Here is a 27,980-nt window from a genome sequence, read left to right as displayed (position 1 = left end):
ATTTGAAGTCAACGTCTTTACTGTTGGTGAGTCCACTGTAATAGCTTGCTTCCTCTCTCTCAATAATCTGGACCAATGCCAGCTTAGGCTACTAGTATTTCTGGTATAGAGCCATGATTTGGCTGTATCTGTTAATAATCAAATACAGACTTAGTCAGCATACCTTGAGGGAAACACACGATGTTAGCTTCCCATTGCTGTATAACAAATTACCACAAATGTAGGGGCTTAAAACAGCACCTACTTATTAGCATGAGGTTCTGTAGGTAGAAGTGTGGGACGTATGCTTGGGTTCACTCAGGCAATCACAAGGCTGAAATCAGGTGGAGGCTGGGCTGCTTCTTCTAGAGTCTCCCGGGGGAGAATCTGTTTCCAAGCTCATCCTTATTATTGGCAGGACTTTGTTCCTTGCTGTTGTGGGACTGGGGCCTTACTTTCCTTGATGGCTATCATCCTGGCCCTCTCTCAGTTCCTAGAGGCCACCCACATTCCTCACCACATGATTCCTTCCATTTTCAGATCAGTGATAGTGCATCAAATTCTTCTCACGCTTCAAATCTGATTTAGCTCTTTCTTAGCCAGAGAAAGCTCTGTTTTAAAAGGTTCATGTGATGAGGTCAGGCCAACCAGGAGAATCTCCCTACTGTACCATACAACATTACCAAAACCACCCCATTCACACTCCTGGGAATTATGAAGGTATGGATACCAGGGGAGCAGTACATTTGGGAGGCTATCTTAAAATTGTGCCCACCCAACACATCTAAGACAGAAAAGAAGTAGACCAAGTTAATGATTTAGAGTTTCCCCTGTATGAACTGAAGTTCAAAAAACAAAAAAAAAAAACAAAAAGAAAAACACCTTGGCGGAGAGATACAATTGAATTAAAAATAAGTAAGGGCCTAGATGTAGTAGATGAGGTTTACTAACAAAATGCTGAATAACAGAAACAGAGGGCACATCCTGGAACAGAAAAGAAGAAAAATAAGTATGGAATACATTTATAGAAGGGAAAGAAAAACTGAAAATTCATTAAAGCAAAAGGTGATAGTTGGAAACAATAGGTTCAATTAAATAGGTTCAATAATTAATCAATCAATTAATTCAATTAAATAGGTTCAATAAAATATTGCATTCCTATTCTATGTCAGAAGCAGAAGTCAACCGAAAATAAAGTAACAATAATAGTTAACATATACTGAGTACTTACTATGTGCTAGAGCATTTGGGCACTATTCTGAGTGATTTGCACATATGTCTTCATTCAGTGTTCAAAACATACTTAGAGAATATTATCTTTCTTGTATTTGTGGAAAGTGAGGTGTAGAGAGATTAACTTGCCCAACATCACCTTATAAGTGGCCGAGTCAAGAGTGAACCCAAGAAATTAGCCTCTAGTGCCTAATATATCATTATGTTTCCTTTAAGGAAGGGAATGAGGGAAGCAGGAAGGGAGAACTCTAAGGAAGAAGTTGGAGTAAGAGAGACCTAAGGGCAAAAACAAAGTACCTGATTCCTTTCCTTCATAGCACGAGTGTTAGTGAGGTGATGACGATGGGTCCTCCTTTCCTGGTAGTTCCTGGATGGGCACCACAAGCTTTTGCTTCTGGGCCACCATGTTCTAACTAACCCATTCTATGACTGACTTTCCTTCTGATACATTAATACCTTAAACTTTATTGTAGAGCAGACTTTCTGGACTAAGAATTATCCACTTCCTCTGTATTCATTCACTCATTCATTTATTTATTCAACAAATATTGAGGAGTGTCTTTTATGTGTCAGATATTGTTTGAGGTGCTGAGATTCAGTTGGTGACAATACAGACAAATCCTAGTTTTTAGAAAGCACGCCTTCTGATAGTGGTGGAGGAAACGAGGGGGGAGGGAGACATTCAAGTGAACAAACGCAACAAGGACTATGAAGGAAATAAAGCAAGGCTGAAGTAATAGTGATTGGAGGGGTAGAGATGTTAGATTTGGTGGTCAGGGAAGGTCACTCTGATAAAATAGTATTTAAAGTGTGACTCGAATGACCAAGATGGAGCCAGCCTGTAGCTTTGTCTATTTCTGTTCTGCTCTGTGTTGGTTTTACAGTTTCATGCATAGGGACAATGTATTGCTTTTTAATTCTCGTAGGAAGCACCTCACTAAACTCGTAACACTAAATGTTATCATTTTTTTTTTAATGAATTTGGATGGCAGACTATCAATGAGCTTATGGGAAGTTAGGAATCTGAGTGGTACCCCAACATTCTCTCCCCAAATAAAAATTGCTCCTGAGACCTAGTATGTTATATATTATTTTTGTTGGCTTTATCTGTAGTCAGTTTTAGATGTCTGGAGATAAATGCAAGTCATGGACAAGCAATGGTTATTTGGCCAGTCACTGTAAAATATATTCTTGCTTCAGTTTTATTATTCAAAGAGTCTGGGATATAAATATGTTGCTTATTTTCAGAATGAGCTCACTGCTCCAGTTCTTCCACATTGTTGCCTTTAATTAGATTTTCTAATCAATCATCTCCGGGTATTGTTCCATGTCCAGAAGTCCATATTAATAAAACGTCTGCTTACTTATAAGAATTTGGTGAAAAGTTTAATTTCAGGATGTTAATCCATCTGGCCTTGCCAACTGCCGAACTACAGAAGGATTAAGTTGGTGGTAGAGGGAACACCATCTGTTTCTGAGAATTTAGTTGATCTCTGCATGATGAGCAGGAAGTCAACTGCAAGACTGAAGAGCCAGGATGGAGAAGAGAAAAGTGAAGAGTTTATTGGGCCTTTGTTTCATTCATGAGCACAATTTTCACAAGACAGATCAACATTAAAACCAACGAGCACAAGGCTTACGTTATTTAGCTACTTATTAGAAGAAATCATGTCCACATATTTGTCTTTTTTCCTTCTTCTTTGGTAGCAAACAATTGTTGAAAGGAACTACACTCTTTCTGCCTAAACATTTATTTCTTCAAATGAAGTAACCTGTTTATCTCTTAGTGTTGAATCAAGAAGGCAACATATAATATAACTTGAGTCAAATGTCTAGGCTAGTTAGCTTAGTTGACCCTGTTATTTTATCAATGATCCCTAAATCCTAAACTCTACTTTTAGATAGTTAAGTTAGTGTTATGCAGGAACATTCCACACCCAGAACTCCATCTTTTTCCTTAGCTTATTATCTGAAAGGTGCCATCAAGAGATAAAGATGATGCAATCCATCACATTATTCCACAAAAGTACTTCTAAGTTCATGTCCTAGTGATGGTGACCTGGCTGAATTGTGACAAGAGCAGCACGTTCCACAAATCAGTGCGTGTGGTTTGGTTTTTGGGTAAAACTAGGAGCAACTGAAGGAGCTGGTGGTAAGGAAAACCAGTTCAACTGAACATTTGATCTTTCTAGACAGCATCAGAAGCTCTCTCTGAACCCTCTTTCCACAGCTTCTGTGACAGTTACAAAGATTTCTATTCTTACCCATTTTTTTTCTTTTCATTCTCTTCTCCTATGCTTCTTCTGGCTTTCTATTCACTTTTAACCACTTTACTGAACTAATCCCTGTCACTGATTCAGAAATAACTTATATCCTGATTGATGCCTCAATTTATATTTTTGGTTCTGACTTCTCACCAGAACCACAACCTCACAATTTCATTTTCACTTAAATATCATACAGTCACTTCAAAGTAAATATATCTCAGACTGAATCATCTTCCCTCCTAAACCAGGCCCTTTTCTAAGAATTACATCGTGTCAATATTCTCTAAGTCAATGGACTCTTCATCAGGGACTCTTACCCATTTCACCAAGGCCTTCTTTTATCCATCAAACCATTTCCCCGGAGTCCACACTAAAGATATTTTCACCAAAGGATTCATTTAAGTAATAGCTCTTCCATTCTTTTTAAGCAAAGGCATTTGATATTTGATGTGTATCTAGTCTGTGCCACCAGCTTATATAGGCTATAAGTCAAGTAGGGAGATGTTAAGGGTTCTATTACTATTTGAAGGTAATCTGACTGTTAAAATAATAATCAGACCTAACGAGTGTAATTCTTATCTCAGATAGTCACTGTATCTATTTGTCTAACTTCTCCACAAAAATTTGCACCTAGAGAAAGAGCCACCAAATTGTATTAATGATTATTCATCCACAAATTTCAATGGTTTCCTGGTGCTGACAGATGGAGAAATATGTACTCTAGGTGGCCTCTCTGAAGTTTGGCAGTAGATATGCATGATCTCATGCAACAAAGATAGAACATTCTCCAGTTCTCTTGGCAGAAGATGATGAGGAGTGTAAAAGGAGATTAAGTTTCTAAACAATATTTTCTTCTAAAAATCTTCTGTAAGTACTTTATAAAGAAGTAGGACTCCTAAATGAAACCTGCCAGGAATTTAAGGTACACATTGTTATCAGACAAGGATATTCTAGATTCTAGCTGTTTGACACAGCTTTGAAATCTATGACCTTGAATAACAATGGATAAAAGCTAATTAATAATTTCTTAAACTAAGCCAAACCAAAGTTCTGGCATAATGTTTACAGGTATCACTCAGTCATTCACTTCCATTGTCTTGTTCTTTTAATAACTTAGCACTGAGAATCTTGCCAAATATGGGTATTTTGACCCCCGTGATCTGCTCAGAAAACAGTTCTTTTTAATGGAAGCTGCACTATCAAGGGCACAGTTGACATCCTATATAATTCCCTAATTCAGTTTGAAGTAGAGGAAGCACTGACATCAACCTTGGATCAGTACCCAAACTACAGCATGTTCAATTATTAAAGAGCTTTAATCCATTTCCCATTTCCATCTTCACTGAACTTTTATCATATTGAAACCCAAACACCAAGGATAGTAAATAGGTTTCGACTTATATTCCAATTCAAATGGAATAATGGCTGCCTGGAGAGCAATGTGGAAAAGGCTCTTGGGCCCAGGTCAGTAGAAATGAGGATTGGGATTAGCACTGTCTGCCCTGAAGAGGTAGTAGTAGAAACAACTAGAGGACGAAGTTCTGGAACCTAGAGGTGTTTAACACAGAAAAAAGAAATCTCAGCTGAACCCTGGTATTTTCCTCAAATGCTTGAAGGACAGCTATATGAAAAGCAGAATCGACTTTTTCTAAAGTACCAAATTAGTCTAAGTGAAATCACAAACTCCACGTAACAAAGAACTTTCAAATAATTAGAAAAGTCCAAAAAGGAACCTATGCTCTTGAGAGGAAGAGTCATACCCAAGATGAGAAGTGCTCAAGGCAGGAGTATGGATATTATAGAAAGGATCCCATCAAGTGTGGGGAATTAGAATAAATGATTTCTTAGGGATTTTTCCATGTGCTATCAAGCCTCAAATAATGAAAAACATTATCTTTCAGAGGGGGGCTTGTATAGAGATAAAACAACTCTACTTGTATAGAGATAAAAACAAAGGAAGACATCGAACTATCTCGGATCAAATATTTAGTATTTCCACTGAATTTCATCCCAATAGGAAGCAGTGTCTATATCTTGCCATAGCACTTCAAAAGCTGTTTTGTATTTGACATTAAAAAATGCATCTGAAATTGGACATCGTCTTTTAAAACCTCAGCATTTAGGATTCTACTGTGGGAGTGTGGATATACCTGAACTCCCAGTCCTTGCCAGAATGCAACTTATCAAAGGCATTTGTGCCATACATTGGAAACCAACTGGTTGCCTGGGAAGGTTAGGTATAGGATTTGTTGTTGTCCCTTCAGCAGCACCTTTGCCACAGAGTGAAGGAGATGGGGAGAAAATCACATAAGACAGAGATGAAAGCTGTGTAGTCAGAAGAAAAAAGCCTTCTTGATTATGCTGTGGACTTTCTGGAGTCTTTAATTCTCCCTCTAGCCCGTCTTCAAACTGGCATGTGGGACGTACCGTAGATGGATGGGGAAGCTCATCAGGAGAAGCGCACACATATATCTTGTGGGTTGATTTTTTTATTTGCCAGCTCAAGAGGAGCAGGGAGATTTATTTGGAAGGATGGTAATGAAGGTGGGGAGGCACTAGTTAGACTGCAGTATCTATTCCCAGTATGTTATTCTCACTTTTTTCTCTTCCTGATGCTGGGTGACTTTCTTTATTTCCACTTATTTTTCTTTAAAGGGGGGATATTCTGGTATAATAAGCCAGTGGCTGGGGTGGGGGTGGTGGAGTAAAGATGTGGAAACACAGAATCTCTGTGTGTCATTTTTGCTGAGATATTTCAAATGTTTTAATTTTATTCTACCTTTTTATTCCACACACATTTACTTATACACAATTACATACGATCTGAAATAATTATTTTCTTTATCCCTGAATGGGATTTCATGTTCTCTTTCTTGGTATCTTTCTTTTGCTCTGCCTTACAAGAATGAAATAATTCACTATAATAAAAAAAAATCACTTTCTTCCTTCATAACAATAGCACAAGGAAATGGGCTGACTTTGCTGGACCTTATACAGGGGAAGAAATAAGCATCACCACCCTGATCTGAGCCAAAGAATGGAACTATTCACTAAAAGGAAGGAGTAATTGATATACTCTTGATTTCCAGAGTACTGTTTCCTGCCAAGGAGACAAAGACATGGCCTTTGGAGGCCTGTTAACAACTCTCACTGGCTCATCATTCTAATGCAACAACTAATCACCTGAATTGAAGAGTCATACTATAGACCTGAGTCCGGTCCCAATTTTGCTCTTTACGGGATCAGTTTAGTCACTCACCCTGTCATAATTTTTCCATCTGAATATGGGTTATGATAAATTCTAACCTCATATGGCTTTGGAAATATTAATTAGAATAATTATGAACCAAACCATGCAAATAGTGTTTAATTATTGAATTCGCTGATATTTCAAAGTAAACATTGGGTAAAGAGGCCAGATGTATAAGTGCATCCAAATGTTTGCTGAATGCCTAAAATCAATTGTAGATGGTCAAAATTTAGTAGAGCAAATTCTTGATTATATGGGTGGTTGTTATTCACTTTCTGATTTCCCTTAATGTTTATATCTCTCTGCCAAGGTTTGTCTTTTATTTTCCCCACTTCTGCAATAGAATGTTATAAAAAATACAGGATCAGGGATTTTGGAATATAAAATATTCTTGTTACTTGTGTTTGTAAAATTCAACTTATAAAAGCTAAAATTAAAATTTATCTATGGGTTTTTTCATTATGAAATTACCCTTAACATTTTGTGCATGTATGAAATCTAAGAGTCTTAATATTGGAAGCTTCATGTCAAGAAACAGGTATGTACCAGGGGCACCCAGGGTGGCTCAGTGAGTTAAGCATCTGTCTTTGGCTCAGGTCATGATCCCAGGGTCCTGGGATCAAGCCCTGCATGGGCTCCCTGCTCAGTGGGGAGTCTGCTTCTCCCTCTCCTTCTCCTATCACTCCCCCTGCTTGTGCCCATTCTCTCTCTCTCTCTCTCCTTTCTCTCTCCCTCTTTAATAAGTAAATAAAACCTTTAAAAAGAGAAATATGTACCAAATTTTCTTTTTTGAGCAGATTGAAACTGTGAATGCATATATCTCTGAAAAATAATGTTATATTTATTATTTATCATGGTTAAGTGTCCAGGGCAGTCCAGAAAAACCTATCCAAATCATATCCTATTTTTTCTAGAACAGGCATAAAATTTTAGAAGTAAATTACCACATATCATAGTATTTCTATGGGAAAACCTGAGTTGGGAGACTCAATATGGGGAAACAAATTCATCATCCAGCTGCCTTCCTCCCATTTTCATTCTAAACGGGGGGCGGGGGCTACAATGGCCTTTAGTGGGACTAGAGCAAGAGGAGATTTAAGAGAGGAAGGCTAGTGAGCGAGGAGGAAGACAGGGATGACAAGAAAATATAGGTGTGGAAAGCTGGGGCTGTGTGGTTTTGTTTCAAGCTGTCACCCCTTTTTCTTTCCAGTTATTCTGAGAGCACTCTGGCAATAAAAAACATAACAATGATCATTTGTTGAGAGCCTGCTGAATTAGAGGCACAGTCCTCAGTGTTGTTCACATGCAGTCAATCCTCTTAACAACCCTGAGAGGAAAGTATTATTATTCTAACTCTTATAGATGAGAAAAATCGAGGCTTAGGGAGGATACAAAATGCTGCTGGGATCAGGCACATAGTAAGCGACAGAACCACCTGAATGAGCCACTTCAGTTGCCAAAACTACCAAGGGCAAAATCCAGTCCCGGCTGTGCTCCGCATGGTTTGCACAATATTTTTGTAATTAGAATCTTTGCCAACACTTAAAAATGGAGAATTTTATGTAAGCAGTTCCAGCTTCTCTTAAAAGCACATAGTTTGAAGTCACTAGGTCTGCCTTCTCTTAAGCAAAACCACGTGGACCTGAGAAGTGGCCGTCATCCTCAGAGGGAATGGGTGCCCTCCAGGGTTTGGGTTTTTGCTTGCCCTATGTCCCCTCATGCCCTTACAGGACTAACTATAAATAAAGTCAAACATGCGAACAGGGAAGTGCACAGCTCATAAAAAGTACAGCTCACTGAATTCTCACAAATAAGACAGTGCACCTGTAACCTAAAATAAGAAGCAGAACATGACCAGCACCTATGCTCACATAAGGCCCCTTGAGTTCCCTCTGTCACTATGGCCTCATCCCCACCAGAAATTAAGTCTATTTTTTCCACTTCAAATGAATGCGTTAATATATCTGAATGTATGTTGCGCGTCTGATGACCTTTACTCAACATTACATTTCTGAGGCTCTTCTTTGTTACTGAGAGGAGGAGAAGGAGTTAATTTTTGTTGTTGTATTCTATATGCCACAAATTGATTATACTGCAATTTATTATCATTTCTACTACTGGTGGCCATTTGGGTTGTTGCCAACTTTTGGTGGTTGTTACAGATGGTGCTTCCATTAATATTCTTGTATCTTTCTTTTAATGAGCATATACACACAGCCCTTAGACATATACATAGGAGAGGATAACTGGGTCACAGGACATACACATGTTCGGTTTTTGTGTCTATAGCCAAAAAGGCTTTCCAACATATTGTAACAATTTATATTTCTACCAATTTACTGGATGAGAGTTACGGGAATGCCATATATTGTTGCCATTCTTTTAAAGTTTTACCTATTATCATGAGTATGTACAAGTATCTCAATGTATTTTTTTCTAAACAGTTCATTGGGCGATAATTAACGTACCATAAAATTCAACCATTTAAAATGTACAATTTAATGGTTTAGGCATATTCATAGAGCTGCTCAACCATCACCATAATCTGACTTTAGAACATTCTATCACTCCAAAAAGAAACTCACAAACATTAGCAGTTGCTCTCTACCCCCACCACTAGACAACTAATCCCCTACTCTCTATCTCTGTATGTTTGCCCATTCTGGACCTTTCATATAACCAGAACCACACAGTAAGTGGTCTCTTGTGAATGGCTTATTTCACCTAAGCATAATGTTTCTGAGGCTTATCCATGTTGTGGCACATATCAGTACATTATTCTGTTTCATTTCCAATAATATCCCATTGTATGGCTGTACCGCATTTTGTTTATCCACTCATCAGCAGATGGGTGGAATTTGGGATATTTCTCCTTTAGGGATATGAAAAAGAGGGCTATAAATAGTTTGTATACTTTTGTTGGTGAACATATGTGCACATTTCTTTTAGATATATATCTAGGAGAGAAAGGGCTAGGTCACAGAATATGCGTATGTCAAGTTCTAATGGCTATATATGAACAGTTTAATAAAGGTAGTCTACAAACTTATGTTCATACCAAGATACTGGATGGGAATTAGAGTTACTTGACATTTTGGTATTGCCATTTTTAAAGCTCCTTGTTTTAAAGAGTAGTTTTAGGTTCACAGCAAAACTGAGAGGAAGGTACTTAAGTTTCCCCTACATCCCTTTCCCTCACATAGGCATAGCCTCCTCCATTATCAGCATCCCCCACAAGTGTGACACATTTGTTATAATTGATGAACCTACATCAACACATTATAACCACCCAAAGTCCTTACTACTATATGTCTCAACTCTTGTATACTCCAAGAAATTGTTCCTAACTATTCTCATCCCACTTTAATCCAATCTTCTCACATTTTAGGCATGCCACAAATTAAAATGTATCTTATACTAAATAACCATGTTTCATTTTTAGTTACTCCTCAGACTTGTCATGTCAACTGAATGTAACTTGTTGAGGGTAGCAATTTTGTCTTCGTATACCAAAAAATTTCTGTATTCACTGACTTGTAATAAAGTACCTTTTTTTTTTTCCCTAACTTTCATTCAATTGGATTATTTTCATATTGAGGGGTGTGAAAACTAATTTTTGTTAGGTAATTGTAGTTTGGAATTAAGTATAAATGCCTTAAACTAGATTAAGTAGCACAGACTACTTCTGAGCTGAAAAATAGGTTAACTACGGAACAATGTAAGCCTAACAAATAATCATTATTAGGTTTCATTATAGGAGCTTGGGTTTCATTTATGGTTTGTAGGGTCTTACAATCTCCCTGTAAGGCTGCAAATTAATTTCTCAACTTAACATTAAACACACACTGGATGTTTTCCCTTCTATTTGCTTCAATGATTTATTCCAACCAGTATGCATAGTTTCATCATTTCTTAATATTAGGATTCCTTCATGTACAGACGCCACACTTTGTGGCAAGGACTGCTTAACACCACAGTGTGCTAATGAGATGCATTTCACAATCATAAATACGATTCTGAGAACAATAAACTCAGTGTACTGATAAGTGACTGTATCTGCTAGTACCGGCAGCAAAGTGATGTCCTCCTCAATGAGTTGAAGTGTTTAGACATGAAAGAGTACTTAGCAACCCCCTTCTATGCCCTTGTGAAGGAGCCTGCTGGGGACACTGAGCTCCAGAAGGAGTAACCCAAGCACAAGCCACAGACCATGCTGAGATTTCATTCTATTCTCACAGTTTTGAATTACAAAATGGGAGAACAGATAAGAGTTTTGGGCACTGTGTGCTTTTTGTAAGATACAACAAATAATCAGTTACATTTTCAGTCCAAATTAATGTCATTTCTCTCAGAATCCTTCACTGGCAGTGGTAAGTGAAGAAGAGTTAGGAAGAGTTACTGTAGAAGAGTTAGGAAGTTTATCATTAAAGATATAACACAAAAGATTGATGAGCTGAGGTTTTAGATAAGCTTAAAGACTAGAATTTAATCCATGGAATACAGACCAACCCAAACTATGTTCACTCACTCACTCACTCACTCACTTATCAACAAAATTTTATTCTGATGTTTTATGTCATTTAAAAAAATATTATTTAACTATTCTCTGCATTCACTGTAGGGCTTGAACTCACCACCTGGAGGTTAAGGGTCACATGCTCTTATGACTGAGCAAGGCAGGTGCCACTATGTAATGGTTTTTTTAAAATCTGGAACTTGGATCAAGTGTGCTCTGCTAGTTCAGCAATTCTGCTTTTAGTCATCACTATGATCTTAGACAAGTTCCACATACAATTTTGTGATTTTATTAACATCCCACTTTGTTTCTAAAGGGTTTTGAGCCATTTTACGGGGGTGGGGGAGTAAAATGGAAGAGAACATTAGGGCAAAGTTAAGAGAGCTGAAGGGGAAAAAAAATGTGATTGAAGGTAAAATGAGCCCATAAATGGACACTGTGTGGATGTGAGAGGTAGGTTATAAATCTAGGGGACTAGAATAAAAAGGGATGAAATCAGTAAGAGAGATTCAGGACTTCCCTAAAATAAGAATGCAGTCTTGGGGCACCTGGGTGGCTCAGATAGTTAAGCATCTGCCTTCGGCTCAGGTCATGATCTCCAGGTCCTGGGATCTGGCCCCACATCAGGCTCCCAGCTCAGCAGGGAGTCTGCTTCTCCCTCTCCCTCTGCTTGTGCTCTCTCTGTCTCTCTCTCTCAAATGAATAAATAAAATCTTTAAAAAAAAAAAAACTAAAAAAAAAATAATGCAAACTTGAATTTACAACCACAATAGTATATTATATAAATAAGGATAATTAAGGAAAATTACTAATTTACAGATATGAAAGATTATTTTCTAGAGGGAACACTTTACCCAAGCAGCAATCATAACCTGACTTCAGGATCAACCAACTTCCTGTATATCCAAATGTGTATCCAAAATCATATACAACATAACTATCATAAATGAGACCAGTTAGAAATAACATTCCACAAAGTATGCATTCAAATGAGCAATGGTGCCATTATAGGCATTATTTTAGGAAAGTATCTGCTATTTTATAGCTTCTATTCCTTGAAAGATTTTTGGAACTTCCTTAACAACATTTATACAACAGATATTTTACTGTGTGCCAGGTGCTCTGCTAGATGTTGGATACAGGACATTTATCATGAGAGACAGTTATTTGACCTCAAAGAAATTAGAGAGAGGTTGGTGGAGGGGAGACATTACCTGATTAACTATAAGAAAGTTGATGAGTATTTTGATTTCAGAAGAACTTGTGATCCAACTCTGAATGTTCTCAAGGCATATTCCTTTAAACACCCACGGTGTTCTTCATGTTTTTAACGGGGGTCAATATTCATTCAGAATTTAGTTTGGTAAAAAAAGATGGGAATCAAATTATCACTTAGTTTTGGTCAGACGTTATGTCTAACTTTCTTGAGTGGCTCATTTTAGGAACAAAGAAGATTTTATGTAAGTTGATGTAGCAAAGTAGTTTTCCAGATTAAACAGATTGCTTTCCTCAATTATAATTGAGGTGGGGAGGGGCAGAGGGAGACAGAGCAGCAGGCTCCCCATTGAGCAGGGAGCCCACTGGGGCTCCATCCCAGGACTCTGAGATCATGAACTGCACCGAAGGCAGAGTCTTAACTGACTGAGCCATCCAGGTGTGCCACCAAATTTGGCTCTAAGTCAATGTTAACTGTTTTAAATGTGAATGTTTCCTATACAACTTCACAAATATTAATTCCTTGAATAATTCCCTCATTACATTAAACAGTTTTAAAATTCCAGCTTAGCCTATCATACAGACAAGGGCAAGATTATGGACTGAATCATAAGACTTGCCACATAGCTTTGAAGTGGGCAATGTTCAGACTCTTTCTAATACAAACCAATTGTCTTCCGAGTTTGTGCTAAAGTCAGAATCAATAAATACTCACCCAGCACCTACAAAATACCTAATACATTGCTAATGCTATGAAAGATTCAAAGGGTTAGAAGGTGTACTCTAAAACTTCACAACTTAACCAGATACTTGTTTTTCATTCGGAAACCACTTACTAGGTGAATACAATGTAGTAGGTAAAACCCTAGTACTAGACTACTTTTTCACTCTTTTTGCAGCAGAGACCCACAAGTGTCTTCTCTATTTAAAGGAGACTATGTTTCTGCTCCCACACCCATTGGTCTATATCTGTTGCAAGTTCAGTGTCCTGAGGGGGTTCTAATTGGTCTGATGGGTCCCCATCTTCCGTAGGCTAGAGCTCTCACACCAAACCACTTCATACCATTCATATTTCAAACCATTCATCATTCACACATGTTGGCTGCACTCAACTTGCGTACCCAAACTGGTCTCATCAGTTGTGACGAGGGCAATGGGGTCAGAATAGGGCCACTTCAGTGGAGCCATTTATGGCACTTTTGATCACCAGGGGCTGTAGTTGTTGACAGATGTTCTTAGAGGGAGAAGACCCACTATCCACACACTATGTGTACAGAGATCCACACTATAATTAATTTATGAGCAGTTGGATGTAAAATATTAAAGCTTATTGAATCACTTTAAGAAGTATGGTTTAAATGTATTTTTTTGTAAGATATGTTTTTATTTTACTTTTAGAACTATAAAACGTTTGAATGAACCAATGATGTTTGCAATTTCTCCTTTGGACAAATGAGAGAGAAAGAGGGCAGGAGAGAGAGAGAGAGAGAGAGTCAGACAGAAAGAGAGAGGAAAACACTTCAGAGGTTAAGAGACTTGTGTCAAGGTTACTCAGCAGCCACAGAAGTAGAATCTAGGATTCTAGGCAGAGGGGGTCTTCTACTCCATACTCACTTCACACCTTAACCTCATTTTTACATTTGGTCTTCTTTTATTTTCTAAAAACAAAAGAGTAAAATGAAAGAAGAAAAAGAGGGGCACCTGGGTGGCTCAGCGGGTTAAGCCTCAGTTCATGATCTCAGGGTCCTGGGGATCGAGCCCTGTATCGGGCTCTCTGCTCAGCAGGGAGCTTGCTCCCCGCTCTCTCTCTGCCTCCCTTTCTGCCTACTTGTGATTGCTCTGTCAAATAAATAAATAAATAAATTTTAAGGAAAAAAAAGAAGAAAAAGAACCCAGTAAGATGAGTCTTCATATTCTCTATTTGTCTTCCTCTCTGAGAGCTGGCTCAGTGAAAAGTCTGAGAGGCTGTGCTGTGATTTGACTCTTGTCTGCTGGAATTACCCTATTCTCTAACCTCATTCTACACCACCGCAGGTACTGGTAACCAAAGCTGATGGTGTGTGCCATTAGACACATGGGACGCTCAGCCCATGTGCCTCAGTCATGGAGAAACACAGCAGAATGTCTTCCTATCGGCAAGTGGGTTGTTGTATCATCTTTATTCAAAGGACCACAGAGTCAAGAAAAAGATACTAAAGAAATCTTAGGTTTTCTTTCTTTCTTTCTTTCTTTCTTTCTTTCTTTCTTTCTTTCTTTCTTTCTTTCTTTCTTCTTCTTCTTCTTCTTCTTCTTCTTCTTCTTCTTCTTCTTCTTCTTCTTCTTCTTTGCTAATTCATTATGACTAAATTGGAAAGGTTATAAATTCACATAGTGTCAAACTGAGTGACAATATTTAATCATTTCTCTTGTCGGATTAAAAAACACCCCTCCCAACAGGCATATGTATATGGCACACACACCCCCTCCCAACAGGCACACACGCACGCACACACACACACACACACACACACACATATATATATATATATATATTTACATGCCTGGTTATTACTTTCTCTTCATATAGCTTCTTTTTCCTTACACAGTTGCTAAGACCTCATTACTTCTGGAAAAAGGTAATAGAATTTCACCTGTTCCCTAATTCAGGTGCTAACCAAACTTATTTTTCATTTTAATTTTTTCTCAGCTATTTGAGTCATTTATATGCCAAATTCCTGTGAAAAGGTGGGGGGAAGTGCATTGGTTTTCATGCATAATTTAATTAAAACTTAATTCATCTGGTCTCAAAGTTGAACCACACTTTAGCAGAAAGATAGCCTGGACCAAGGCCCATCACAAAGAAGAATGTGAAAAACTTAAGGAACACATAATGCAAGAAAGCTCACATCAATGCCAGATTAATCAGTGATTTCACCTCATTTTGCTAAGTTTTCTTCACTCAAATCCTTAAAGACACTCTTCTCCCTGGAAAGATGAATGTAGCTAAAAAGACAGCAAAGCAATTCACGCCCTCGATGCAACACAGTACAATCTGATTTCAACCAAGCTGCCTTTAAGAAACTATCAAAGGTTACAAAAATGACCCGTTAGTTACAAAGAAAAATTAAAGAAACTAAGAGTCATATTCTAGGCAGAGAAGAGATTTTAAAATATGTGTGTATTTAAAATCTAATTCACTCTCAGCAATTTCAGTGGCTGAAATCTTAGTGTATTAATCAAAATGGGCAGTGTAGGCTCTGTTTATCCTAAACACAGGCACGCTATGGAAAGAAAAATTAATCTGGTAAAGGCATCACTATTCTAATCGGACTGATGGGAAAACGTAGTGTGGGTGTAAGAGGCAATGTTGGGTGAATTATAGTGAAGTGATGAACTACCTTGAAGCTGAAGCAATCAAATAGATAGCTCTAAAAATTACTATGGCATCTTTATTCAACACTTTGGTGTGAGTGTCCCCGTCTTGGCCTTCTTTACAAAGAACAGAAGCACTTTGTCGAATTTGGTGAAATTAAATCTTAATAGGAGAGCCTCAGCTAAGGCTGCTACCCTTCACTTACCAAAATTAAACACTAGACATTAATTTCCTTTCCAAGATGGGGATGACATTTTCATAATATTTTCAATTTATAAAATAGTTAAAAATCCAAGAGAAGCGTTAGCACATTTTTTTAAATTTCTATCACATATTTCTGTCACATATCTGTGCATTGTGCACTCTTTTTAATTAAAAGTAATGTGAAACATTTGTTACTCATCCCTGTCTTCTTTATAAATAATTTAGCAAGTAATTATTTTGTCTTCAGAAAAAGAAGATAATTGTCTCTAAATTATTATGATTGAATAGAATAAAGTCAAGATGTTTCTGTAATTGGTAGACAAGAGCAAGTAGTCCCTATTGGAGTATTTTGTTTTAACACTTTGTTTTTGTCTGATTAGATACAAATTTTATAAAATGAGACTACAAAGAAGTATCACCCAAAAAGGAAAGGCAATCATAATCTCACTAGCTAGAGATAACTATCATTAACATTTTGCCCTATAAGAATGTATACATATACATATAATATACAAGAAAGCACATTGAAGTGTGTTTTTATACATATATACACATTATATATGTATGTGTATACACACACACGCACACACACGCACCCTTTTTTTAAAGGAGTCATACTACACAACCTTTTGAATTCAGCCTTCTTTTCTTAGAAATACAGGCATTTTTCAAATTAATAGGTAAAGATCTTTGTTAACATTTTTAATGTCTTCATACTTTTGTATTTATGTCTTATTTAACTTACCATATACTGAGTATTCTTATTGTTCTCAACCTTTTCCCACTATAAACAGACTGTATCTTTTCTTTTTATTATGTTCAGTTAGCCAACATATACTAATCATTAGTTTCTGATGCAGAATGATTCATTAGTTGCATATAACACCCAGTGCTCATCACAAAACATGCCCTATTAATACCCATCACCAGGTTACCCTTTCCCCCCCTCACCCGCCTCCCCTCTGTAACCCTCAGTGTGTTTCCCGGAGTCCAGAGTCTCTCATGATTTGTCTCCCTCTCTGATTTCTTCCAGGCTGTATTTCTGAACTAACATCTGAAGTCATACACAAGTATGAAAAATTTTATTTCCACTATGACATACTGTGAATCTCAAATACTAGATAAATGTTCCCATATGCAATGGTACTTTATAAACCTTTGAAACCACAATTCTGCTTGACACTATGTTTTTCTATTAGCTCAGAATATTTCATATTTCCCTTCCTACATTCCTTTGGAGTAGTTAAGAGGTAGATACTACTATCTACTTAAACACACTAATTTTTGAGTTGAAACCTCCAAAGTTGTAAGTGGGGGAGAAGTGATACAACACTAAATCTACAGAACAAACATAAGCTGCTTGAATCTACTCTGTGCTCCTTCCAACGGTCTCCTGCCAGTGCTTTCCCCTCGCTTCTCAGTGCCAGACACCTGGGAATTCCATCCAGCGGGATTTCGCATTCCTGCCTCTTTTCCTTCAACTACAGCGATCTTTGCTGTCTTCATCTAACACCTCCTTTACATTAGGCTGAAAGTGCCAGAGCACCTAATTAGTCTTACTTTGATTTTAATCACTTCCTATTCCATGACTCCTCAACAATTAAATGGTTTTCACTGAGAGCTCTTTCTGTGATCTTGAAGTGTATGTGGGTATCTCTGTTCTTCTCTATACTGTTAACTCTGATAATCAGAGATCCTAGACACTCTGTATTTGGAATCCCCTAAAGACAACTCATACTTCAAATAACCCACATACTGAAATAGTATTTTAAACTATTTTAGCTTTTGGACACTACCAATATTTTTTCACTGAGTTGTGTAAAACGATTTTATTGTATTAATTAACTTAAAGAAAAAGGCTACTTCAGATTTTTGTCAATTTTATTAATATATTTTGAGTTTTCTTTGGAGAAAAGCTTTGAAAAATAAAATCCGTAATTTTTGAATGTTAAAAACCATTAAATTAGAGTGAAAAATGGAGCCATATGATATATAAACTTTATATCATGGTTTTAAAAATGCTTGAGAATTAAAGTCAATCTTGATTTTTTAAAATGTTTTTAACATACTTTTTGAAGTCCTTCTTATCAAAAATGCATACCTTTAGATAATTTGTCCAGCTTTTGAATATAATTTTCCATACTTTGAGAAGAGATCAAATGACGGTAATACAGTTTGGAAATCCTGGGAAGAAAAAGATCAAAGATTACCACGGAGATCTTATTGACTTTGTATTGCTATTATTATTTCACTATAATTTATATCATATTAAATTCCTGGACAGATACTTAACTGCACTTCAAGTTTCCCACCATATCTTCAAATAAGACAAAATTGGCAGTTAATTTTTATCAGCTGAAAGCCAGAAGGACCAAAGCTTCCTCAGACACATAGCTTACCATAGCTATGGGTAGCACTATTAAAAATCTCTGAGCGATGCAAAGGCTAGATGCACTTACCTGTCTTCAAGGAACTCACACATCTGTACTTTTTATCTTGACCTATAAGGTCCCCACATAGCTGTGCTTTGGGGTCCTTTCTGATGTGGCTTATCTTCCTCTACATTTCCCCTCATTCAGTCTTCTTTAGCAACACTTCTGTTTACTTGGACACATTTCCTCTCTGTCTTTATACTTACAGATGCCTCCATCCAGACAGCCTCTTCTCCACTTATTTCCATGGCTCATTCCCTCCTTTTATTGCATTTCTGTTCAAAGGGGCCCTCCCAGACTATCTGTATATACAAAACAGCACTCCTGAAACTTTCTATCACCTCAACTGGCCTCTATTTTCTTAATTACCTTTCCTCGATATTACATATTTATCTTGTGTCCCACATGACAGCCTAAGCTTCATAGAAGAAGGTGCTTTGTTTTGTAAAAAATAAACATTTGTTGGGGCGCCTGGGTGACTCAGTCGTTAAGCGTCTGCCTTCAGCTCAGATCACGATCCCAGAGACCTGCGACAGAGCCCCGCATAGGGCTCCCTGCTCAGTGGGAATACTGCCTCTCCCTCTCCCACTCCCCCTACTTGTGTTCCCTCTCTCACTATGTCTTTGTCAAATAAACAATTAAAATCTTTAAAAAATAAATAAACATTTGTTGACTGAATGAATCAAACAGGAAAGGTGATATACCGTGCCAAGTACCACAGCACTGATTCAAAGGAATGTTACAGGCGTTTAGAAGGAAAATCTTTCTTTTACTCAGTAACCAGAGAAGCAGCATCTGATTGAGGATAAAAATGCCCTTCATGCATGTGAAGAAGGCAAATAAATTAAAGAAGTAAAGTACTGAATCAACAGTGAATATTGCAAATAACAGTCAGACCAGATAAAACTGTATGTGTCTCCTCCTACGGGAGTCTTTTCTCAATGGAGATGATTTGGGACAGTTTTTGCCTTTTTCCCCTTTAAGAAAACCCTGGAAAGAAGGACCTCCACCCTGAGCCCACCTCTTTCAGAGAGGGTAGTACATTACAAACACACAAAACATAAAGGTACCGAAGAACACGTGGATGTGTCTGCCGCCAGGGACCTGGCTCTCTACCCTGGCGCAGCTGAGCTCTGAACCCTAAGTATCTGTTTTTATGACTAATGCTATTCAGGCCCCAGGGAGCAGCTCACATCTGTTGCTCTGTGTTAGTGAAATGAAAGTGACTAAGCCCAAGTGACATGAAGGACAGTTATGCTGTAACAGACACTGCTTTCAAGGATGAAATGAATTTAAGTGACAAAGATGCTTCGATAAAAAAACCAATCAATTTGAATAAAATCCTTCCTCTTGGATAGCATAAATGCAGTAGAACTTCATATAATCAAGCATTATTTTTCTGGGGCACCAAACAGCCATACTCTTGTTTTCTTTTTATTCCAAACTGTGATTCCAGAGTTACTCAGGAACTGATACCGTATTTGTGAGAGTTGCCCTTGACACAGCAGGAATATTTTGTAACAGTAAATAATTCAAACTACTCTTAAATTTGAATGTATGAAATTTAGGTATATGTGTGAAGCATAGTAGTGATTTTTTTTATGTAGGTGCTTGATGAATTCAGAAACCTAGGACTGTGAATAGTTTCAGTTTTATAAACACATGTAAAAATTTAAATTTCAAAAAAGTAAATGAAAATATTAAGTTTATCTAAATGATCTTAGTTTAAACTTTTGATATTTATTAATTATATTTATTCCTCATTTTGACATAACAGATGATTCTGAATAAAGTAACTCATTCTTTAGATGTATAAGTAAGTTTAAATTTTTGTTTTTTACATTTACTTTCAATTACAATTGCTAAAAATGTATTCAAACTGTACATGCTTTAAATAGATTTAAATTTTCTTTTAAAATCTGGTTTATATCATTATTGATAATATAATAATAATTAAAATCTTGATTCTAAAAATAATAAAAACTTAAAAAAATATAAATTAATGATTCTGCTGAAATACAAGAAAAGAAAATATATAGAATACATAATTATGCATAACTTGTGTGTCTTTATTTTATTACTCACCCAACCAACAGATAACCCAGTCATGGGAACAATTAGTAAATTGTTATCTTTGATATTTTGCCAACTTTCATTCTTAATTTTATAAGTAGTTCTTGATGTTGTTATAAAAGTGTTTTCTTTATTTTTAATTTTTTAAAAGATTTTGTTTATTTATTTGACAGATATTGAGATCACAACTAGGCAGAGAGGCAGGCAGAGAGAGAGAGAGAGAGGAAGAAGCAGGCTCCCTGCTGAGCAGAGAGCCCGATGTGGGGCTCAATCCCAGGACCCTGGGATCATGACTGGAGCCAAAGGCAGAGGCTTTAACCCACTGAGCCACCCAGGCACCCCATAAAAGTATTTTTATTATAGTAGAATGACAGAACACACTTATTTAACAGTTAGCTTGATTTGTAACTTTTCAATCATATACTATGTGGCTTCCATTGCTCTGACCTTGGGCTCTGCAAATGGCGGGGTTGGGCCTGCTCTTCGTGTGCTTGGAGGCCTATTCAATGGACCCTCAGCTGCTGCTTCTCCAGAAACAGAGTGCTCTTCCTCCAAAGGCCTCACTTTCCAAATCACCCTTGCATCTGTCTTATAAACCACTTTCATATTCTGAACACCCTTCTAGAAGCAACTTACCAAACTGATAAAAATGGAAATAGTGTAGTCCAAGGTTTATTTACCTCTTACATTTCAGTTAGTTGTCCACATTGACCAAAGTATTCTGGTGCTGATTAGGCTTACTTTATAATAATTCTTTCCCTTATTATGTAAGTAATTTTTTGTTTCCTTCACTAATACCATTAAGAATTTTTTTTTAATTGAGGAAGTTTTTGTTTGGTTATTCTCTTTATTCTCTGATACCCTAGACCTCACCTAATCATTGACTTTTGACAATGGTGGTATTATATAGTGGAAAGGGCTCTGGCCTGGCTTTGGAGCTATTGATTCATTTGTCAAACACGTGCTGGGCCCCATGCTAAGCTCTAGCCTACCCAGAACCAAGTGGGAATCCCTGGACTACCATTTACTAGTGTTTTCAGCTTGGTTGAGGTATTGAATCTACCTGAACTTGTTTACTCATGTGGACTCTAGTTTCTGGTCCAATATGTAAAGAGTTTGGAAGTCATTACTCCCATCATCACAACAGGAAAAGCTGAACAGATTTCAAACCAACTCTTCTTAGATCCTTCAGAAAACTGAGGTCACAGGGCAAACTTCTGCCTTGAAAAGAGGAGAGACAGGCAGGTACCAAGGATCACAAACTACTGGGAGCAGAAGCTCAGAAAGAGAAGTACACCAAAGAAAGTATCACAGGAATACCTTCAACCATAACTGACAAATTGCTGGTGGCTCAGGGTGGGCCATTTGAGAGTTAAGAACTCTGAGGCACCCCATCATAGTGGGGTTCCCATGCTGTCCTGAGTTTTACTACTAGGAGGTCTACCGGATTCACACTGTGAACCTCACTCTTGCTTCCAGCAGAGGGAGGGAAAAAATAGCCATTTGAGCCCTCTGTTCTCCTTAATAAAGCCTGTCTTGAGTGCAACTATTTTACCAGCCTGAGAGAACATCAAAGCCTGACTGATACAAAGGAAGAGAAGTAAGACTCACTAAGACTAAGACTTAATCATAGGACTATGGAATTTCCCCTTCCCACAACCTACCAACTCATCATTAGGCTCCTGTGTAATAACACAGGGATCAGAGCCAAAATAACTACAAGTCTGAGACCCCATTTAAGAGTCTCTATTTACACTCAACAAAACAAAACAAAAAACCAAAAAGCAGGGAGAGAAGGAAAAGGACACTGAAGAAAATTTTAGCTTTGACACCACAGCTATAGTCAACAGTGAACAGCCTAATTCCTTGGCAGAAAACATAAACATTCACACTGAAGGCCTATGTTCCTTAGTTCTTTCCACTTGATATATCATGTCTAGAGTCCAACAAAAAATTAAAACTCATGCTAAAAGGCAAACAACAACAAACCCCAAAATACTGAAATCTGAAGAGACAAACCAAACATCAGAAACAGACTCAGATATGCAGAAATTTTGGAACTGTCAGACGGGGATTTCACTACGGCTGATACGCTAAAGCTGCTAATGTAAAAAGGTGGACAATACACAGGAACACAAGGGTAAAGCAAGCAGAGAGACAGAAACTAAAAAAGAACCCAAGGAAACACTAAAAATAAAAAATGCTATAATAGAAATAAAGAATGGCTTTGATGGATTCAGTAGGAGCTGGACATGGCTGAGGAAAGAATCAGAGAAATTTCTAAAACTGAAATGCAAGAGGAAAAGAGAATGAAAAATATGAACTAGCAGATGCAAGATATGGAGCACATATGCAAGAACTGTTAGACAATCACATGAGGTATAACTTATGCATACTGGGAATATCAGAAGGAGAAGACATAAAGAAAAGGAACAGAAGAAATATTTGAAGTAATAATGGTTAAAATTTTTCCTAAATTAATGACAGACATGAAACCAGATTCAGAAAGCTCAGAGAACATCAAAAATTTACACCCATGCATCCAAATTCTCGAAAAAAGCCAAAGGGGGGGTGGGGTGAGAAACTACCTTCCAGATAGGGGAACAAGAATGAGAATTACATTGGACTTCTCTGCAGAAACCATGCAAGCAAGAGTGGAGTAAGAAAGTGTTAAAAGAAAATAATCACCAACCTACAATTCTGTATCCGAAAGATTATCCTTCAAAAGTAAAGGAGAAACAAAGACTTGCAGACAAACAAATATTTCAATAACAAATGAAGAAATTTGTCATGGGTCACCCTCCTGTGCAAGAAATACAATTTCTTTTCTTTTTTTTTTAAAGATTTTATTTATTTATTTGACAGAGAGAGATCACAAGTAGATGGAGAGGAAGGCAGAGAGAGAGAGAGAGAGAGGGAAGCAGGCTTCCTGCTGAGCAGAGAGCCCGATGTGGGACTCGATCCCAGGAACCTGAGATCATGACCTGAGCCGAAGGCAGCGGCCCAACCCACTGAGCCACCCAGGCGCCCTACAATTTCTTTTCTAAAGAAAGAAAACTTTGAAGTTATCAGAGAGAAGGAAAATGAAATAGGTTAGAAGTGAGAAGCATTACATTACTGGGTATTTACCCCAAAGATACAGATGTAGTGAAAAGAAGGACCATCTGTACCCCAAAGTTCATAGCAGCAATGGCCACAGTTGCCAAACTGTGGAAAGGGCCAGATGCCCTTCAATAGACGAATGGATAAAGAAGATGTGGTCCACATATACCATGGAATATTACACAGCCATCAGAAAGGATAAATACCCAACTTTTGTACCAACATGGATGGGACTGGAGAAGATTATGCTGAGTGAAACAAGTCAAGCAGAGAGAGTCAATTATCATGTGGTTTTACTTACTTGTGGAGTATAAGGAATAACATGGAGGATATTGGGAGAAGGAAAGGAAAAGTGAATTGGGGCAAAATGGAGGGGGAGATGAAGCATGAGAGACTGTGGACTCTGAGAAACAAACTGAGGATTTTAGAGGAGAGAGGGGTGGGGAGTTGGGTGAGCCTGGTGGTGGGTATTAAGGAGGACATGTATTGCATGGAACACTGGGTGTGGTGCATAAACAATGAATCCTGGAACACTGAAAAAATGAAAAGAAGTGAGGAACATTACAGAAGAAATAAATGAAGGTAAAATAAAGCCTTTTATTTTCATTTTTTTCTTAATTACCTTTCAGATAGCCATTTTGTTAAAAAAATAATAATATACATACATAATACATAATATGTACAATATAGAAAGTAGAACATAATCAGGGACTATAGCTTATGGATGAGGTAAATGAATGAATACAATACTATAAGGAATGGGGTGGGGTTTGGAATAATCTGTTATAAGGTAGATGAACTACCTATGAAGCAGTACAGAGTTATTTGAAAGTGTACTTTGATGAGTGTTATTTGTGTACTCCAAAGTCTAGAGCAAGCACATAGAAAATTTTTTTTGAATAAGTATAATTGATATGCCAAGGGAGTAGAGAAAATGGAATCATGTAAAATGCTGAATAAAACTAGAGAAGCCTGGAAGAGTGGAAAGCAAAAACAAAAGAAACAAAAGACCAAACAAGGTAACTGATAGAAAACAGCTAATAGAGTAGACATTAATCCGACTATATTAACAATCACTTTAAATGGGAATAGTCTAAATACATGAGTAAGGAGGCAAAAACTGTGGACAAAAAACAAGATCCAATTATATGCTGGTTCCATGAAACCTGCTTTAAATGAAAAAGACACAAACAGATTAAAAGTAAAGGGATGGAGAAGATATACCATGCTAACATTAGCCAAAAGAATGCTGGAGTAACTATATTAATTCCAGACAAAATAGACTTCAGAATAAGGAAATATCAGGGATAAAGACGGGTGTTTCAAAATAAAGGGCTCAATTCTCGAAGAAGACATAACATTCCTTAATATGTATGTGTGTGACTACAGAGCATCAAAATACATGAAGCAAAACCAACAGAACTGCAACAGAAATAGTCACTGTAGTAGTTAGAGATCTCAATACCCCTTTCTAAGTAACTGACAGATCCAGTGGGTAGGAAATCAGTAGGTACACAATCGAAAAGAACAGCTATCAATCAACTCTAACTGACATTTATAGACAACAATAGCTGACATGTTCTTCTCCAGGTCACATGGAACATTCATCATGATAGACCACATTTGGTGCCATTAAATACACCTCAACAAATTCAAAAGAATATACATCATACAAAGTAAACTCTTAGATCACAATGGAATGAAACTAGAAATCAGTAACAGAAAGATAGCTGAAAAATCCCCAAATATTTGGAGGTTGAACAAAATACCTCTAGATACATTTGGGTCAAAGAAGAAGCAACAAGAGAAATAAAAAAAAATATTTCAAACTAAATGAAAATTAAAGTACAACTTATCAAAATTTGTGGGATGCAACAAAAGGAGTACCTAGGGGGAAATTTATAGCACTGACTAAATACAGCAGAAACCACTAATTTAAATTTTCCCTTTAGGAACTAGACAAAGAATAAGTTAAATCCAAAGTAAGCAGAAGAAAATAAAATCAGAGCAGAAATCAGTGAAACTGAATATATGAATTCAATAAAGAAAATCAATAAAACCAAAAGCCAGTTCTTTGAAAAGATCAGTAAGATTGATAAACACCTTGCCAGGCTAAGAAAAAAGAGCGAAGACACAGATTACTAATATCAGAGATGAAAAATGGACCATCAGGACTGATACCATGTATATAAAAGGGATGATAAAGGAATATTATGAACAACTCTATGATCACAAACTTGATAACTTAGGTGAAATAGACCAATTCCTTAAAAGATACAGTCTAGTAAAATTCACACAAGGAGAAACAGATAACCTGCACAGGCCTATATCTATTTTTAAAAATTGAACCAATAATTGATAATCTTCCCAAATAGGCCTAGATGATTTCACTGATATTTTCTACCAAATAAGGAAGAAATGATACCAATTCTGTTTAAATTATTCCAGAAAATAAGAGCACAGGAAGCACCTCCTGACTCCTTCTGCTTCATCATCTATAAATGGAGATACCTGTATCGCAGGGTTGTTGTAAGGATTAACCAGGATAAAATATCTGGCACTTAGCACTAATTTTTTCCTCCCCTTTTCCTTCAATGGCTAAAGTCTATTCATAATCTACCTATTACATTCTTTATTTATTTATTTCAAATTAAATAAATTCCATTGGCTCCCAAGAGAAACTAATTTTGGAGCAGTAATGAAGTGAGGCAGGACTCAGAAGATTTTGATCATAATCCCCATCAGTAAAAATATCTTGAACAAGCACTCTGAATACATGTCTGATTATTTGTTTTAAATTTTACAGGTATAATACTGTGATAGCAAAATGTCATGTTAAACAGGCATACAAATGAGGTAAAACTTAATATAAGTAGAAATTCTAACATGTTCTGCCTTCAGTCCTGTGGCTCTTCTTGTGTATGTAATTGTGGACCCCTCGAATACAATGAGTGAAGCATGACTTAAACCTGTGTTATGGTCTCACCTGGGCCTTCCACTAACATCTGAACATCTACACTGTGTAAGTACCATGCTAGTCAGCTTCCAACTGATTGTAACTGAAACTTAGTCGTGTCTTCCCAGGAGACCTCACAGCTTAGTGGGAGAGTCAGACAATAGGCATTTACAGTTGTGTAGATAAACAGGCATTGACTTTTCAAGTACCTACACTCTCTATTCCCTAACAGAAAAATTTTCACAAATTCTTTATCACTTTTGTTTTTTTAATTTAAAACCCCAAATTCTTACTTGGCCCTAGCTAACCAGTAACCATTACCTATGGTATAGCAAAAGATGAATATGCCATTAAGAAAGCTTTGGTTTGGGAGAAAATCTGGTGCTGTTCTCATTTGTTTAAAATTTGCCTCTGATACATAAAACAGGCCACCCTGTCATGGGAAACTTTTGAGCTCGAGAAAACCACCTGCACAATACTCATGCAGTGTCACTTTTTAAAAGGGGGGGGGGTGCTTTTCTGAAAAATAACCTCATCAAGAAAAACACTGGGGACGGTAATTCTAAATCCTGCCATAGCCTTTGCTTGCCAAAGCAGACAGCTTTTGCTATTAGGACGCCCAGCCAAACACAAATAATCCACTGCTAAAATGAGCTCCTTGGGACAATTTAGGAGTCTTTGGAAGTGAACGGCTCTTTGAGCTGGAATGCAGCCCAGGTCCATTTCAAACCCAAGTCAAAATGACAAAGAGCAAATTTCCTGGGCCACTCACCCCCGAAGTGTAAGATCACTTTAGGTTGGCAGCTGGGCTGTTTATCTAGTTATTTAAGGTTTTTCACCAGATACTCACAACTGAGTACTTAAACAACCCGCTTCAGTGTTGGTAAGCAGGACAGTCCCGATAACATTACAGCACACAAAATCTCTGAGATTGGAAGGACAAGACAGAAATCAAAGGTTATGCACATACTGTTCAGCTTAAAATATATTTTTTTAAATATTCAAAAAAATAGCTCTAAAGCATTTTAAAGATTTTTCTTAGAACTTAAAAAAAGGGGGGGGGTGCAAAGAACTTTTAGCTGAATACTAAATACATTTTAACTGAAAATACTTCCTGAATGAGACCGCAATTAAGTCTAGTTTGCACATGGGATTTTCCATAGTCTTCAAATGAGAGTTTGTAGGCAGGCTTAAAAGATAGCCTGGCATTATTCCTGTACAATCAAACTTTGCTCTCATTACATGCAGAAAATGCTATGATGGCAAGAGCATTCCTAGTTTTGACAAAAGAGTATGGTTAAAAGTTGTAGGAGTGGGGCGCCTGGGTGGCTCAGTGGGTTAAAGCCTCTGCCTTCGGCTCAGGTCATGATCCCAGGGTCCTGGGTTCGAGCCCCACATCGG

The 27,980-nt window shown here is 37.3% G+C and overlaps 1 protein-coding gene across 3 annotated transcripts in view; it reads right to left on the bottom strand.

Moving 5' to 3' along the window:
• Window positions 1–18,117: 18,117 nt before the first annotated feature.
• Window positions 18,118–27,980, bottom strand: part of SPATA17 (spermatogenesis associated 17) — a 179,844-nt gene continuing 169,981 nt past the window's right edge. For all 3 annotated transcript variants that reach the window (XM_047705765.1, XM_047705764.1, XM_047705762.1), the window contains one exon: window positions 18,118–18,200. In XM_047705765.1, coding sequence (XP_047561721.1) covers window positions 18,120–18,200 — 81 coding nt within the window. In that variant the 3' untranslated portion in view covers window positions 18,118–18,119. The remainder of the gene's footprint in view (window positions 18,201–27,980) is intronic.

This window comes from Lutra lutra, chromosome 15, assembly GCF_902655055.1.
Source record: "Lutra lutra chromosome 15, mLutLut1.2, whole genome shotgun sequence".
Taxonomy (NCBI): domain Eukaryota; kingdom Metazoa; phylum Chordata; class Mammalia; order Carnivora; family Mustelidae; genus Lutra; species Lutra lutra.
The sequence above is the reverse complement of the archived record's forward strand: the minus strand, read 5'-3'. Positions and strand labels throughout refer to the sequence as shown.